Source organism: Pseudopodoces humilis, chromosome 7 (assembly GCF_049639895.1).
Source record: "Pseudopodoces humilis isolate 2021_Gansu_Grassland_sample_001 chromosome 7, ASM4963989v1, whole genome shotgun sequence".
In the NCBI taxonomy this organism is placed as follows: domain Eukaryota; kingdom Metazoa; phylum Chordata; class Aves; order Passeriformes; family Paridae; genus Pseudopodoces; species Pseudopodoces humilis.
In genome coordinates this window covers 46,632,176-46,647,626 of record NC_142206.1, presented here as the reverse complement: position 1 = coordinate 46,647,626, position 15,451 = coordinate 46,632,176, and the positions used below count along the sequence as shown (strand labels likewise).

The window sequence follows — 15,451 nt, the reverse complement described above, 5'->3', positions numbered from 1 at the left end:
TGCTGAGATTGAGGAGGATCTTAAGTTCATGAAGAATTGAAATAAGACAAGTTATGAATCCATGAAGAAGTAAAGAGTATGTTTTTTTGTGTTAAGCTTGTGTTACTAGCTCCAACTTTTCCTACTTCCTTCTCTTACAAGACCAATCAGAAAAAAAATTTTATGTGCTGTTGCCATACAGAAACATGTATTTATAATCCATTTTAATATTGACTGAAGCTGATAATCCCCTAGGGTTGTGGCCTCTGGCAACAGAACAATTAAGTTCCTGCAAGTTTTCAGCAGTATATGAATGAGGTAATATACTGGAAAGCATGCATAGGCATAATTCAAATACTGTGCAGGCAGTATCTCTTATGTTTCTAAGCAATTCTGTTTGCTTATGGAAGCAGAGATGAAATGCATGCACAGTGAGATATTGAGGTGTTATTTTGGGGAGGAGCAACTTGTCAGGAACTCTGAAATAGAAAATATTTCTTTAACTAGGAAATAAACTTATTGAAATTTTAGGTAACATAATTCTGATACTACTGCCTAAGTCAAGAGATGTAATTGAAAAAACAAATTTATAATACTTGGCATTACAAATTAGTAACCCTTTCTAAAAGTGCATATAGAGGAACATAGCAATTTACAGGTCTGACATTTCTTAAAGTCTGCAACTTTGTAAATTTGATTTTAGTAAAGAAAATGTGTTTATAATTAACACAGTGTATAGGTTCATAGATTATTTCAGGTATCTGTCAAGATAACTGTTGCATTACAGTAATGAATTCTTGGTGAGTGTGTGAGGGATGTTGTTTTATAAGTCATATTGTGACATTACAGAATTCTAGTCTCATTGCTGCGGGTCATTTTACATCTTCATTTGAATAACTGTGTTTACATTTAGATGATGTATGTTGACAAAGGTGGGGCTGTCTTTACTGCTGTTGACCCATATTCAAATTTAATGTTGCATTTACCAAGTTAAATGATTGGCTATTAATTAGTTCTGTTTACAGAAACATGGAAATACTCATTAGGTTCAGTGGCAGTGTCAGGTGCATGTGGATTGCTACTTTGCAGTTAGGAAAAGATGCCGCACTTAACTTTAATCATATGCGATTGTAATGGGATCTTGTGCACTGCTAGCCTGTGTCAGCAGACACCAAGCAACCCTTCATGGAAGAATGCTAAATGAAAGCTGCTTTAGTAATTATGCTGGGGATCTCTAGACTCATTAGACAATGGGTCAAGAACTCAGGTTCCCTCTCTCCTCCTGTCTTGCTGTGCAAATTTTGCAGACTGTCAGTGAGCATTTTGTAGATCATGGCTAGGAGGCCTGTGCCATAGGGAGTTCAAATTTTCTCCATTAAAACTTTTCTTTCACCAGACTACATTTATGACATCTGCCCTGCTGGAAACAGGGACTGGGAGGAACCCAGGCATTTGTCCTGCTTTCCTCAGTACTGCTTTTAGCTCTCTTATTTGAAAGTTAAACTCTGAATGAGAATGCTATGTTTCTTATTAAAATAGAACTCTTCAGGACTTGAGCAGTTTGGTGGTGTCTTATTCTTACTTTCTCCCAAATGTTTAGAATTTCTTCAGGATCCTTCATTTGTCAGAGTGAAGAGAGATTAAAAATGTTGAACTCCAGTTAAAAAGTAGTGATTTTGGCCTTTTTTTTCATGCAACAGGAAGAACAGGTATCATAGTGGGGCTTTGTCCTTTTTTCCTTAGAGGTGCTTGTAGGAGCAATTCTGACACTTTACAGCAGAACAGTGTAAATTCCACAGTTAAATAATATCATTTCCCCAGAGCAAATAGCTTCCTTGATGCCCATTCATATACTGGTGTGCAGCATTTCTGCTTTGGGGGAGTGTTCAGCAGAGAGATGTTCACTCACTCCAGGATGCGCAACAATAACCATTCCTTTTTACACCTTTTGTCTCTAGTTTAAACTTTTTCAGTCCCACCATAAGATGCTGACCTGTTAAAGGGCTATACTGTAGCAAGAATTGGTTGGCACATGGTTATTAAGAAACAAATGTGCTTGCAGAAAAATACTCTTCTATTTAAAAGGTATGGTAAAAGTCTGTTTCTTGAGAAAATGGGAAGACTGGAATGCGTTACATTAACAGGAAAAGTGTGACCAGTTGTTTCACAACAGTTGTCTCAGATGATGTTAAAAGAAATCCCAAAATATTGTTATGGTTTTATTGCCTGCTTGGAGTAATAAGTAGGTATTCAATTCACAAAAAGAGGTGAGTATTTCTGTTTTTTCTCTCTTTTTAACTCTGATAAACTTCAATACTCTTAGAAGCACTAGCATAACTATAGTATTAGAAATGCTGTAGTAATGAAATGACATTGCAGTTTGAGTGTGATAAAATTCTCTGTTGTGCCTGAAAAGTTGTGCTTATGTTATTCTGTGTTTAGTCTAGAATGGAATTTAATTCTCTGCAAGTAGTCTGTGTTTAAAAGAATGGGCAGCCAGAGGAGCTTCTCTTAAAATCAAGTGTGCTAAGAGAAGGAGCTATTGGCCTTTTTCCTGGTGCCTTTTCTGGAAAGCCATAAAATAGGAGACCTTGCATTCTGACAGTTGTTGGAGACTTTTTCCCTCCAGTCTTGGCATAATGAGATGGGCAGTAAAAAGTACTTTAAAAATCAGAGAAATTACTTTTGTTTCCTTAAATTGTCTAAGCCAATAGACAATATGCTATCCCTACAGTGTATCTGGAGTTACTGTAAAAGTAAAAGGTAGTTTATTATAAATGTATTTGCTTACTCTTTATTCTGTTTCTCTTTTCCTTTTTAATAATTACTTGGCAAATATCAGTAGGGAATTGAAGATAAAAAAATCCCCATGCTTTGCTTTCTAAAAAAATCTATAAAAAAATTCTCTGCAAGCAAGAAAAATATTTGATTGAGGACTTAATTAGTCCTTCCCTTCAGTGAGATTAGCAGTGTGTGTTCTAAGTTCAGAAATAAACTGTGGGAGTTCCTTGATAGCAATAACAATATGCTAAACATGAAGTTTCTTCAGAAGGAGGTGAAAGGGGGCTTTTGTGTACAGCATTTGGAACACTTACCATATCATATATCAACACTTTGCATATCATATAGGGAAGACAAAGTGTCGTACACTCAAATACAATTGGGTTTTACATGCCTATGTAAGGAAAACAGGAAGCAAACCTAGAAATCTTTATGTATTGATGCAACTCTCTCTCTTGAAAAAGCATGTTTATTGACTCAAGTATAAAACAGTAGTTCACTGTTTTTCCTCTGTCCTTTGATTTGTCTCCTGGAAACAGTAGATAAACAATGGGAACCATTATTATTTGTGGTCTCTAAAATTCATACAGACAAGGTACTGCTGGGGATCATGGATAATCCTCAGATATACAGTGCTATAAGTGTGATGGGCCTTACCCTTGTGGTTTTGTTGGGGTTTTTTTTAATGATCTCAGTAGGTCTGTGTGGTAAGGGCACTTGGTAAAGATCTGAACTGTGCTGTGGATTCTCTTTTGACTTTAGAGTAACTTTTGGTTTAGTCTGTATGGGGAAATGGGAGTGTGGCTTAGTTGGTTTTCCTACAGGACTGAAGTCTGGGGGTTTTGTTGACATAAAAATGGGTGATGAACTATTTGTGCGGGGACTTCTTAAAAACAGTTTGTTGCTTTTTCTTACTGAGGCATCCTTTTTTATGGGTAGCGGTCAGTTTCTGCAAATGTAGTGGTAGAGCTTGTCTGGTCTTCTATTTGTAAAAATGTTTACTTGATGTAACCTTGGCCACTGATTTGAGACTATAGACACAAGAATGCCTTATTCCAAGTGATGAAACTCTCTACTGTTTGCTTTCTGAATATTTTACAAAATATGGTCAACTTTTTGAAAATTTAAGGAAGACCTGCAAGTTACCATATAATTTAAATATCAGGAATATTCTTTTGTTGTCCAAATGCTGTTTATTGTTCTTCTGCTCTTTTGACAAGAAATTTTAGAGTTACCTGGCAAAACATGTAAACTTAATTAGTATGGACTCGTATTTGTTTCACTGCTTCTCACTTTCTTTTCCCTCAGGAGTCGTCTTGCTTGATATCAGTACTAGATATGTATGAGATAAGTGACTTCCCAAATTAAAACAAATTAAGACCCAATGTGTTGGAAGCTTTTATCTGAAGATGATTTTAACTGGATGGGCTTGAACTTAAAAGCCTTGAATATCAAAGTCAACTTGTGATACCAGTTGTCATGATACTCTTGAATGCAGAATAAAATTAAATAATCAAAAGTTAAATAGAGCAATAGCTATGGCCTTTACAACAAATACAGTAACGTTTTATAGCAATAGCCTGTATTTTATTTCCAAATATTTCTAAGCAGTGTATAAACAGCTAAAGAAATTCCTACCCTTTTGGGGGAGAATGGCAGATTCCTGCCTGGCAGGTGTGGGAAGAATCACAAAGGGGAGAACTGATTCTGATTCTATGACAAGTCTTCAGCAGATAATTTAGGGTGATATGTGTTTTTTTGAACTTCATGTGTTTCTTTATTCTATATGTTACCATGTACTTGTTCTTATTATTGAGGGCCTAATATAATGATCCGTATTTTAATTAACTTCTTATCATCTCTCAGTATTCTTATAAGGAAGTGGGCAGTATACTTTGGAATTACCATTGCTGAGTTGCTTTAAAAAGGTGTATACCTTTTTACCTTTTTAAAATTAAATAGTACTTTTATATAGTTTAATACATTATTAAATTTAATCTAAATTTTCATTTAAGAAAAAAGTTAAATGAGCAGTCTGGAGTGACTTGTTTTAACAAAATCATAATTATGAAAAGCATAATTTATTAAAGGCTTATCCTCTAGTTGATAAGTTTTCATTTTGAATACAGCATTAGAATACAATTTTTACTTGTGTCATCAAAACAAATACAGCATGCAAACCATTCTTTTAAGTGGTCATTTCAGAATAGATCTCCAAATAAACTTCCTTCTCCAAAGCATCACATGCTTAAATATATAAAATTTCATAAACATACCAAAAAAAAGTGAATAATAGTTATATAGTAGCATTTCTCTAAGAAGTAGTATTCTGCACTTCATCAAAGAACACTTAAAATTTAGTATGTCCCTGCTGCATTGCCTAAAATTTCTGGCTGAACACAGGTGTTTTTGTATCAAAATGAAAATTCTCAGCTAAAATAAGAAAATGTCCTTTTAGTGAGTTTTTCAGATATAAATATTATAGTTATGGCCATAAACTGTAAAAATAGAAAGAATAAATCTGAGTCAGAACTACAAATAGAGTAATATGCTTCATGTAGGAGATGATTACTCGGGGGCTTTGGATGTCATAGCATGGGAGAGAAGGAATGGGGAGGAGTGATCCACACACAAATTACAAATTACTGGTGCTTTCAGTCATTTGATGTGTTTATTGCAACACATTTATTGTATTCTTTAGTCACCTCTTGAAGGTATTCATGTATGACACTGAAAACTTTCTATCCAGTATCCACTGTATAGAACATCTTACATTTAGATCTTCTTTTCAGAGGGTCTTTTCAAACCTACTGCAGTACAAGGAGACCTGACTTTTTTCTGAAGTTAAGCCTTGCTGCTTTGGGGTCTGCAACTTACTGGAACAAAAAATTTTCTTGGATGTGTTGAATCCAATCCAAATTTCTTGGTTTGTGATTTGATTGAAAAATTGAAAAAAAGCAGATTACTTGGCTATTGTAGACTATTTGCAAATATAGTTATCTTTTAGAGGTATGCTAGGTGAAAACTATAGCATGTCAGAAACACCCAGTGTCTATTATACTCAAGTTTAGTGGGTTTTTAAGAGACAGACCATTTGTATATTTTTTGTGCTCTAGGAACATGTAGTTTTTTCAAAAAGTATGTTGGATGTTACTTTGTCTTTAGGAGGAGTCTTAGCACTGGATTCAGGATTTTGTGTTAACTGGATGTATAGCACATAAAGCTGTAAGATATGTGTTGTTTGTACTGGTAAAAGGGTGGATTGTACCACCAACAAACTGTGATACAGACTTAAGGCATCTTCTCAAGCCAGAAATCTGGCTCGATTTGTTTTATACATAAAAGCTACACTTTTACAGAGATTGAAATTTAATAGATGTTCTGAAATAATCTGGAGGCCACAGATATTTCACAGTTCTGAGTTTATCAAGAAATAAACTCTAGGTTATGTAGCTGTGTCTTCCCAAGTTGTTTTTGGGTTTCTTTGTGTAATTGTAATGAAACATACTATACTGACTATACAGTATCAATTGACAGAAATACTTTGATAAACTGTTCTCCAAACTGGATTTGTACTACTTGGGATTCTACACACATATGGCCAATATATAATTATGTGTTTTGTTGTTGTTTTTTGTTTTTAGTTCCTCCAGCAATGGATTCTCAAAATTTCCAATGATGACTAGAGAGTACAGTGATTTAAATTGTGGATTATATTAATGTGGGAGCAGTTGAAGGCACTTTAGGACTAGGATTTACTGCTGATAAGCTGGAAGAATGACCTGAAATAAATCTCTTAACATGTGGAAAATGCTACCTCAAATGCAATTAATTATTCAAATAAATATAAGGTGAAATAGTTGGCTTGAAGGATATGAGCTGGTGGTCTATTGCAGATCATAAATGGATTTTGATTTTCTAATATGTAAGGGAAGGCTCTAAAGTTCAGCTGATTTTTAATACTTTTAAAAAAAGTATCCCTTATGAAAACCAGGAAGTGTTTAATCTTCTCTGCTCAGTGCTGTTAAGGCCTCCAAGTGAAGCCGTGCATCCCATTTTGGCCCAGTGAGTCAAGGTAGAGGTGACTAGTTGGAGACTGTCCAGAGGAGATAAAAATGATTAGCTGTCAAGGAAGCATGAAAAGAGAAATTGGTGAGAATTGACATTTTTTGTTGAGAGCCTGTCTCTCTCTCTCTCTAGATGAATCAAAGAATATTCTGAGTTGGAAGGGCCCAGAAGGATCATGGAGTCCAACTTGTACATGAGTAGCCCGTAGGGGGATCAAACCGCAACCTTGGCGTTATTGGCACTATGCTCTAACTTGCAGTGCTTTGTGAAGAACAGCATAACCCCTCTGTGAGGATGAATCGAAGTAATTAATCTAGAAAGGGAGATTTAAGAACTAGGAAAAAGTACTATTTGTGAGAATAGCTGAGGTCTATGGTAATTTGCATATGAACGTCAGGGCATCCCTATTGTCAGAAGCTTTTAAGAACAGGTTAGACAAGTGTCAGGGGTTAGTTGATTCCTCCACCAGATAAATGGATTTATATTCTCAAGGTCCTTTCCAGCACTTTAATTATCTTGAAAATAGAAGCAGTAGAAATGACTTGTTCAGGAGTTAGTATTGATCAGTAAGAGTTGTTGGATTTTTGAGAAAAGCGAAGATTTTTTCTTTTTTTTTTTTTTGCTTTGAAGCACCTCAAATCCTGAGCAGAAAAGACTTACATGGCCTTGATGAGAGGCCTTCTAAACTACCCCTTCTAAATTAAAGTAGAAAAATTACACTTTGATTATTTTAAATGTGTTTGGTTTTATAGATGCTTTTGTCTTGCACAGTGACTATGTTAATATTACCTTGAGCGTCTTTCTTCACTGTACCTTGGTTTCTCTGATCATTCTGGAAAAGTGAAGACATAGTAATGTAAAACTGGTATGGAAACACAGTATATACTTTTTATGGTAGATTTTCATAATGTCTTTTAAATCAAAATTGCTTTAAAAAATTGCTGCTTCTGGATTTATAATTATTAAGGAGGAGTAATTTTTGTTTATATATTTGTTAGTGTCTCTTTTAAGGGACCATACCTTCATTTCCTTTGTTTCTTCTCCTAACTAAAGGGGCTTAACCTGGACTATATTTTAGCTATTAACATTATATGACATTTGTTTTTAATGCTTCATTTGAATTTTTTTTGTCTCCCAAGGTCTCTGTCTTGAGAAGCTGCCAACGTCTTCCTCAGAGAGCAATATCCACGTGGACCACGAAGAAGACATTGTTACATGCTATGAGAAGGCTGGGGATATTGCTCTCATATACCTTCAGGAGCTAGAAAGAGTAAGCTGGGGTGATTTTCTAAATTGAAGATTTAAAGATTGAAATAAATGCCTTTTTAAAATTACATTGTGTTACCCTTTATTTCTAGAAGTTATACACTATTCCTTTTTATTTAGACTTCGAGTTACATTTGGGCAAAATGCAATACACTTGGGGCTCTGTTCTTTGGCTTGTGAATGCTGTTAGAGTGAAGTGAGCTGGCAATATCCATCTGATCCTCTCTTTCAGATGCATTGCTTGTGGGCCTCAGGCCTGTCACTTGACAGCTGTCTGAAGGAGTTATAAGACACAGTCAGGGTCATGAAAAACAGAAGGAAGGGGAAAGAAAACCAATGTAATGGGGAAAAAAGTAATTCACTAATTCACACTGTTTTTAAAATACATACAGGTTTTTGTTTTCTGAGGGTTTTATTATTGTTTTGTAGTGGCTGGTAGACTACGTGCATTGAAAGCTGATTACATTTTGACAGCATTTTTAATGCTGATGTAATACAATTATTTCTAAATTGCTTTTTGGAGATCACTCTGGAGATAGCTTTTAATCTTCATGCTGCTCTCTGTAGCAGTCTTTTCTAACCTTACAGGAGTTCTAAATTTTTGAATACCATCACCTCCTGCTACTGAATAAAGTTGCAAATATGCTTTTTCATATTCTTCTCTTTTGTATGCCATTCTTCACAAAAAATTCTGACAAAGTATTATAAAATTCTGCTTCAAAATATTTCTACTTGATCTTTAAGGGTATAGCCAAGAGCAAAAAAGTTTATATTCAGGTGGCAATGGAGGTAAAGCTAGAAATGGTCTACTAGCCACTACCTACAAATGGCAAAGATTTCTCCAACATTAAATATTAGCTTCCGTGTAAAAAGTACACAAACCTTGATTTTAGTTTTTTGAGGTTTTTTTCTAAATACACTTTCCCTCTCCCCCTTTTCTTTTGTTCTCTTAGGTAATTAATGCCAACATACAAAATAGAAGCCCTAAGCCAGGGCCCACTGCTCATGAACAGGAGCTTGGTTTTTTCCTGGAAACAGGACTTCAAAGAGCACATGTTTTATATTTCAAGAATGGGTGAGATTTGAGTCTTCTTTTATTGTGTTTGCTTTTTTGTTTAGGTTTTGTATTTGTGGTATAACAGCATCATTTTTAGCAATTGTGGATTCTGTAATTGTGAGGTCTTGTTAATAAAGTAGTAACATTTTGATTAAAATAGTAATGCTGCCCATGTTGTATTTATTTACATATTGGAATATTGTTTAGTCAAAGTATATTAAGCAGAAAGAATTATATAATTTTGTTTACTAAATGTAAGAACTTAAAGTACCTTAAGCTTTAACTATTTGAAATTTACTTTATTATCAAACACTGTTAAAAAGTGATTGTCAACATATTGAAACGCTTGATTTTTATAATTTTGATTTTGTAATTTTTTTCCAAATCTCTTCAGTTGTCATTTATTTTAACATTATGCTGCAGGATAAATGTGCATGAAGATCAACAGTATGTATACAAGTATATGATCTTTATTGTACCTGCTCTGTAGATCCCCTTTAGATTCTGCATGGGACTTCCTTTATAATTTATTTTAAATAAAGCTTTGCTTAAAAGCCTAGAAATAAATTCAGTTACCACACAGAACAAGAAAAATAATATAATTCTTCATTTTTAAGAACTTCAAAACTCGGCACAAATGGGTTTTAAGTACATTTCTGACATTTGTTGAAATCACATATTTTAAAATTTTTTTTCCTGGGGCTTCTTATTTCATTAGAAAAATATGATTTTATTGAAATACTGGAACTCTTGATGGGACCACTGTTTTGTACCAAAAATGTTTCTTATTCTTTCAAAGACATAAACCAGAGATGAAGGAAATAAAGCAGTGTCTGTAAAGAGTTCAAGATTTTAATGTACTGAAGGTAGGGTTAAAAATGGCTCTCAGAGTTTTAAGCTGTTCAGGAATTTCAGCATGGAAATGATCACTACACTTTCAAAATCTCTTTCTTAAAGTATTGAAGTAGTGGTGCAATAACATGATCTGACAGTTACAATTTAGTTCTGTTTTCATAATTTAATTTCAGGAGGAATGGAATGTTCTGAAAGCTAATTTTTTTCTTTTACCAGAGCTAAAAATAAGATCTCTGTTTTCATATCTGCACAAAAAATAAAGAAAATATAGTTACTGAAAAAAATCCCAGTGGCAGTCATGGTTAAGAATAAGCTAAGAATTCCACATTTTGAAGAATTTTGATTGAAGGCCAGGGATGGAAATGGTGCATTTAATCTGACATGTCTTGTGTAAAAACAACCAGCAGTAGACATAGCAGATTGCAATTAATGAAGAAAACAAAAAGCAACTGCACAAAATAAGTCATGCAGTTGATTGTTAAGGAATACCCAGACAGGAATGTTTTTTCCTAGACCATATCAGCTGGTCTGGTGTGAGCTTTGAAAGGTGATTTTATTCCATATGCATTTTAATTCTTCACAGTGAAGTTGCTGGTGATCTTGCTAGCTCCTACACAAGGTTTTTTGTTTTCTTGGTTTGTTTTTTTTTCAGTCTTTAATACAGTGATTGCTTGCAGTTTATAAGCTAATTATATATATATATATATTATATATAATTATATATATATAATTTTGAATTTCTTCTTCTAGTTCCATTGGCCAGTGGTACTTTTTTTGTGGTATGATATGAAGCAAGGTGTTAGAAAAAAATGGCTTTGTGACAATTATTATTTTACATATTCCTGCTGTTACATCCTTTAGTTTCCTTCCTTAATTCAGTGTCAATCACAGTTCTTTCAGTATTCCCTAATATGGTCATTGTTCCAGGCTGCTTGTCATGTGGCTGCTTTTAGGCATTGCTTTTTTATTTTTTCTCATTTTTTAACTTTGGTTTACCAGAACTGAGAAAAACTCCACATATATACTTTTTCTAATAGGGATAATTTTAATTTGTAGCCAGCTTCTTAATAAATCTATTTTAAGGATGTTTAGTTTCAATTTTTAAATGTGTCATCCCTCCTGATGTTAGGTTTATAGAAAGTAGATATGAGATCTTTCTAGTAAGCTTTGCAACATGCTTCAAGTTTGAATGTAATCTAAAATAATTCTTGTACATGTGTGTCCCTTTCAATCCAGAAAAGAAAGTAAGATAACTTTTATATAAGCTGGAAGGACCATAATTTCAGCAGTAACATATGGAGTATTACTGCCTGCCCATAAAGTTAGTTAATCTACTTAAAATTTCCCTTTCATTTGTTAACTGTACAGAGATTTTCTTTTAAGTTGAGTAATCAAGATTTTGTAGAGGATTGAGATTATCTTTCAGGTATGCATTATCTTGTATAAAAAACTAGAAATTATTTGAAACTTAACTTAGCCTTTCTGCTAAGTGGAGGTATTTTGAAAATACATGGAAATGCAATTAGCTTAAAAAAAAAATAATGTTGAAGTGGAAATAGTCTGAGCTAGTAAAGTGTTAGTTTAGTGCTATTAAGACACAAAACTGAAATAGATGGTTTCTTCTGAAGCGGACAGAATTTTATTAATGAAACAAACTACATACCCATTTTTCACTTGGCAGATGAGGAACATTTCAGCTTGGAAATGTGTAACAGAGAAGTTGAGGAAGTTGTTCTAAAACTTAGCGTAGGGTTTGTGTATTTTTTATAAAACATTCTTATGTTTTTTAAATATGTAACTTCACATGCCTTCAGGCTGATTACATAACTTGCATTGCAATTGCTTTGTAATTTCATGCTGAAGGAGTTCAAAGCCCCGATGTTTTTCCAAGAAAAGCTGTGAGCACAGGAACTTTGACATTGGTATTTAATGTAGCTATTTTCAAGTAGAATTCCCCTGGGGAAGAAAGGACAGCTGTTTAGGAACCCAGTGTTTCTTCTATCCTAGTATTTGCTTTGTTATGAGATGTACAAGTTAATTTTGTTGTGTTTATGGTTTTTATTTTTGAGGTGGCAGTGTTCACAAATATACTGGAAATGTACGCTCTTGAAGCAAAATGCCGTTCTGGTTGAAATGTAAAATCAGGAGGCCATCATGTGACAACCAGACTTACCTAGCTTTCAGAGCAACTTTTTTGGCTTCTCCTTTATTTTACACCCCATCCAGGGATATTGCTCTGAATCCAGACTGCAATTTGGTCTTGTCTCCATCATGGTTTGCATACTCAGTCAAAACCTGAGGATCCCAGAGAGGATCTGTGCTCCTCATGGGGCCATTACCTGTGCTGGCACAGTCACAGTGAATCAAGACATTCCCAGTCTCCTCCAGCAAGTTGTTTCTTATAGGCTGGCTTCTTCTCCATAAAAAATTAGCCCTGAAAAAAATGAATTAAAAAAATCAACCAATTTTTCTTTTTTTTTCATATAATTGAGATAATTGATTTATATTGACTTTAAATGTTTGACAGGCACAACAAAAGCCTCCTAAGAGTATGTGACTTAGCTATGTAGAATTTCCTTTACCTGTTTTTCTCTTTTCACTATAGCATATAACAGAAATAGCATTGGAATTTTGCTCTCTTTCTGGTAAGAGAGGAGCAGTGGACAGGAGGCAATCTCTAGGTGCCTCTGTTCCACATGTATATCCATACAGTGCTCACAGCTAGGGATTTCGCAGTTACAAAATCTATGAGAGAAGGATTTATGTAAATGCTTGACATAAATGCACATGAAGATCCTGTAGGATCAGCTCTCTACTGTATCAGAATATAGTGCTAGGTACCCATCACTCTGCATCTCTTGAGATCCTGTTGCGCATCCTACATCAGTCTCAAAACAAGTTGGTGTTCAAGTAAGGAACAGAAAGTAAGATGAAAACATTAAAATCCTACAAAGTATCACATTTCTTATATATAAAATATTACTGCTGTATATTGGAAAGGAAAGGAAATCACTTCTATTGCAGTTTTCAACACAGCTTTGTTCTCTATTTACCTGCTTTCATGTTTGTGTGGTTAGGAAGCTAAGGCAAGAATATATTAAAGATAGAACAAAAATAATTTCTCTGTGATTCCTAGCCAAAATAAGTTTTCAAAGGATACTTTATTGTCTGTCATATCAGATGCTTTCCTCATCCTTGTTTCCAATACTATTCTTACCTATTAGTTTTCATTGAAAAAACTTTATTTGAACATGAGAGGAAATTATTATTCCCTCAGATATTCAAGATTAAAGAATCCATTATGAATGCTTTCTCTTTCAAACCTTACTGTATGTTTATTGGTTGGAATTGTGTCCTAACTTCAAAAGTTTAAAATCAGATTTCGTTGTGAAGTTACAAGTAGGAAACCTGGCAGTGTTACATGGAAGACTAAAGTGGATATAAACATGAAGGAATCACTTTTATTCAAAATCTTAACAACTTTTTTAATAACTAGTTATACAAGGAACAGTGAAAGAGTAATGTTAGTATCTGAGTTGATGTTCAAGTCTGATACTCTTAATAATTTGTAGTTAGAATTCTGACTCCAGCTCACTTTTTCCAAGAAGATACTTAGCATTTTTTAGCCCATGTACTACACGTCTTGCTGTCAGTGGCTATTGATTGCATATACAAGCAACAGATTAAAGGTTTTGGTTTAATGTTGAGTTGTGATGGCTGGCAAACAAATTTGTCTTGGATCCTCAAATAGGGCAGTTAATATTTCATACACTTCCCCTGCTCCCCTCAAAATGCTAATTTCTACTTAATGCTCCTGTTTTTCCACTGTACAGAGGAGTTACTATTGTCATTTTCCTAGACCTACCCTCCTTCTACCCTCCTAGTGTGCATTTTCCTTGTTTGCCTTTTGCTGGTTCACATGCTTATTTGGTTCTTCTTATTTGGAGTTATTTTGATAAAGAAATCTTAGCTTTCTGTCATTCTGGTGAGAAGATTTGATTCACTGGAAGGTGTGCTAATGGCTGGTGTGGCTGTCAGAGAAGAGGTAGGACCATGCAATTGAGAGTAGGAAGATACCAAGAAGGAAGAATGGTGGAAAAAGGGAACAAACACGAAAAGATGAGAATGGGGAGGATGAGATCTTCTTCTTCAGCTCACGAACCATTAGGTGGGCTAACTACCAGTGGAACTGCAGTCTAGGCAGTGTTTTCATTTTGAATGCATGAATGCCAGAATTGCTGCTTGATTGGCTCTTTCAAATACTTAGGCTTGTGTAGCTCTAATGGCACAGTGAAGATGTTTTATTTATTAGCCCAAACACATCTGTTAAGAACTTTCAAACATCAAGCAAGCATGATCTTCTATACCAAATTTGAGATATCTGGGATTTTTCTTTCTGCCTGAGGTAGCAATGGATAAAATGAGAAGTATGCCATGATAATTTTTTTTAAGTAGACTTTTCTTTTTTTTAAAAAAAAGAGTAGTTTAGATTCTGGCAGCAAATTAGGGATTTTCTACATTTTATTCAGAAAATAATGCCTAGTGTTAATTAATGTTTTGTGAAAATTATGCAGTATTGTGGGTGTACTGAAAGTGTAAGTATGAAGAGAGAGAAAACCGAACTGTCTGAAGTTGCAACTATGTTGCCTCTCATAGATAGTTATCCAAATGCTTACCAGGATATTTTTCTAGTTGTGGATTAAGTTATACTTCTTCACCCTCTCAAACCTGATGGAAAAAAGACACAGACATTAATCACAATCATCCAAAGCACCATCCATTGTGTAGGGTAAGTAGTCTTGTCCATTTGGTCAGGCCTTTAGTAAAGTTATGGAAGTGAGTCCTTCTTATGGACTTTTCATGGAATTGCAGTCCTTATTAATTTTTTTTTTTTAAATTTCATCACTGTAGGGCTATATAAAGCACTGTGGTAAATGGCATACCTCAATATTAGGATGTTCTGTTACTGCTTAAGAATTAATCTGGGTTTGTCAAGAATTTCTTGCCTTTTGCTTCTGTAGTAACTTCTTTTAATATGAAATTGTTTCTGACATTAATACTGTGTAAAAGGCTCTTAATTGGCTAAAAGTAATTAGAGTGTATGGCTTTTAATAGTTACATTTGTTTGTAAACATGTCATTTATACTGAAGTTACTGAAATGTCACTGTTCTGATTGGCATGCATATTAAGAATTTCACTTGCCCTTACTCCTTATCTTTAAAATAATTCCTTTCTTACCCTTCATATTTGAATTTTTGGGAGAAAAGCCTAAACTTTAAAACTTGCAGTGTATCTATGGGTTTACAAACATTGCATTTCTTTTTCTTTTTATGAATATAGAAAGAGAGAGAAAGCACAATAGAAGGTGGAAACAAGTTCAATTCCAAAAGCAACTTCTGTTTTATCACTTTGGTCAAGCCCTGTAGATTTCATTGTTATTTGTT

General features: G+C 34.3%; 1 protein-coding gene across 4 annotated transcripts in view; it reads left to right on the top strand.

Moving 5' to 3' along the window:
• The window catches only part of TTC7B (tetratricopeptide repeat domain 7B), a 121,634-nt gene that overhangs the window by 23,382 nt on the left and 82,801 nt on the right, over nucleotides 1–15,451 (top strand). For all 4 annotated transcript variants that reach the window (XM_005520193.2, XM_014249778.2, XM_014249777.2 and 1 more), the window contains exons 4-5: nucleotides 7,968–8,098; nucleotides 9,048–9,169. In XM_005520193.2, coding sequence (XP_005520250.1) covers nucleotides 7,968–8,098; nucleotides 9,048–9,169 — 253 coding nt within the window. The remainder of the gene's footprint in view (nucleotides 1–7,967; nucleotides 8,099–9,047; nucleotides 9,170–15,451) is intronic.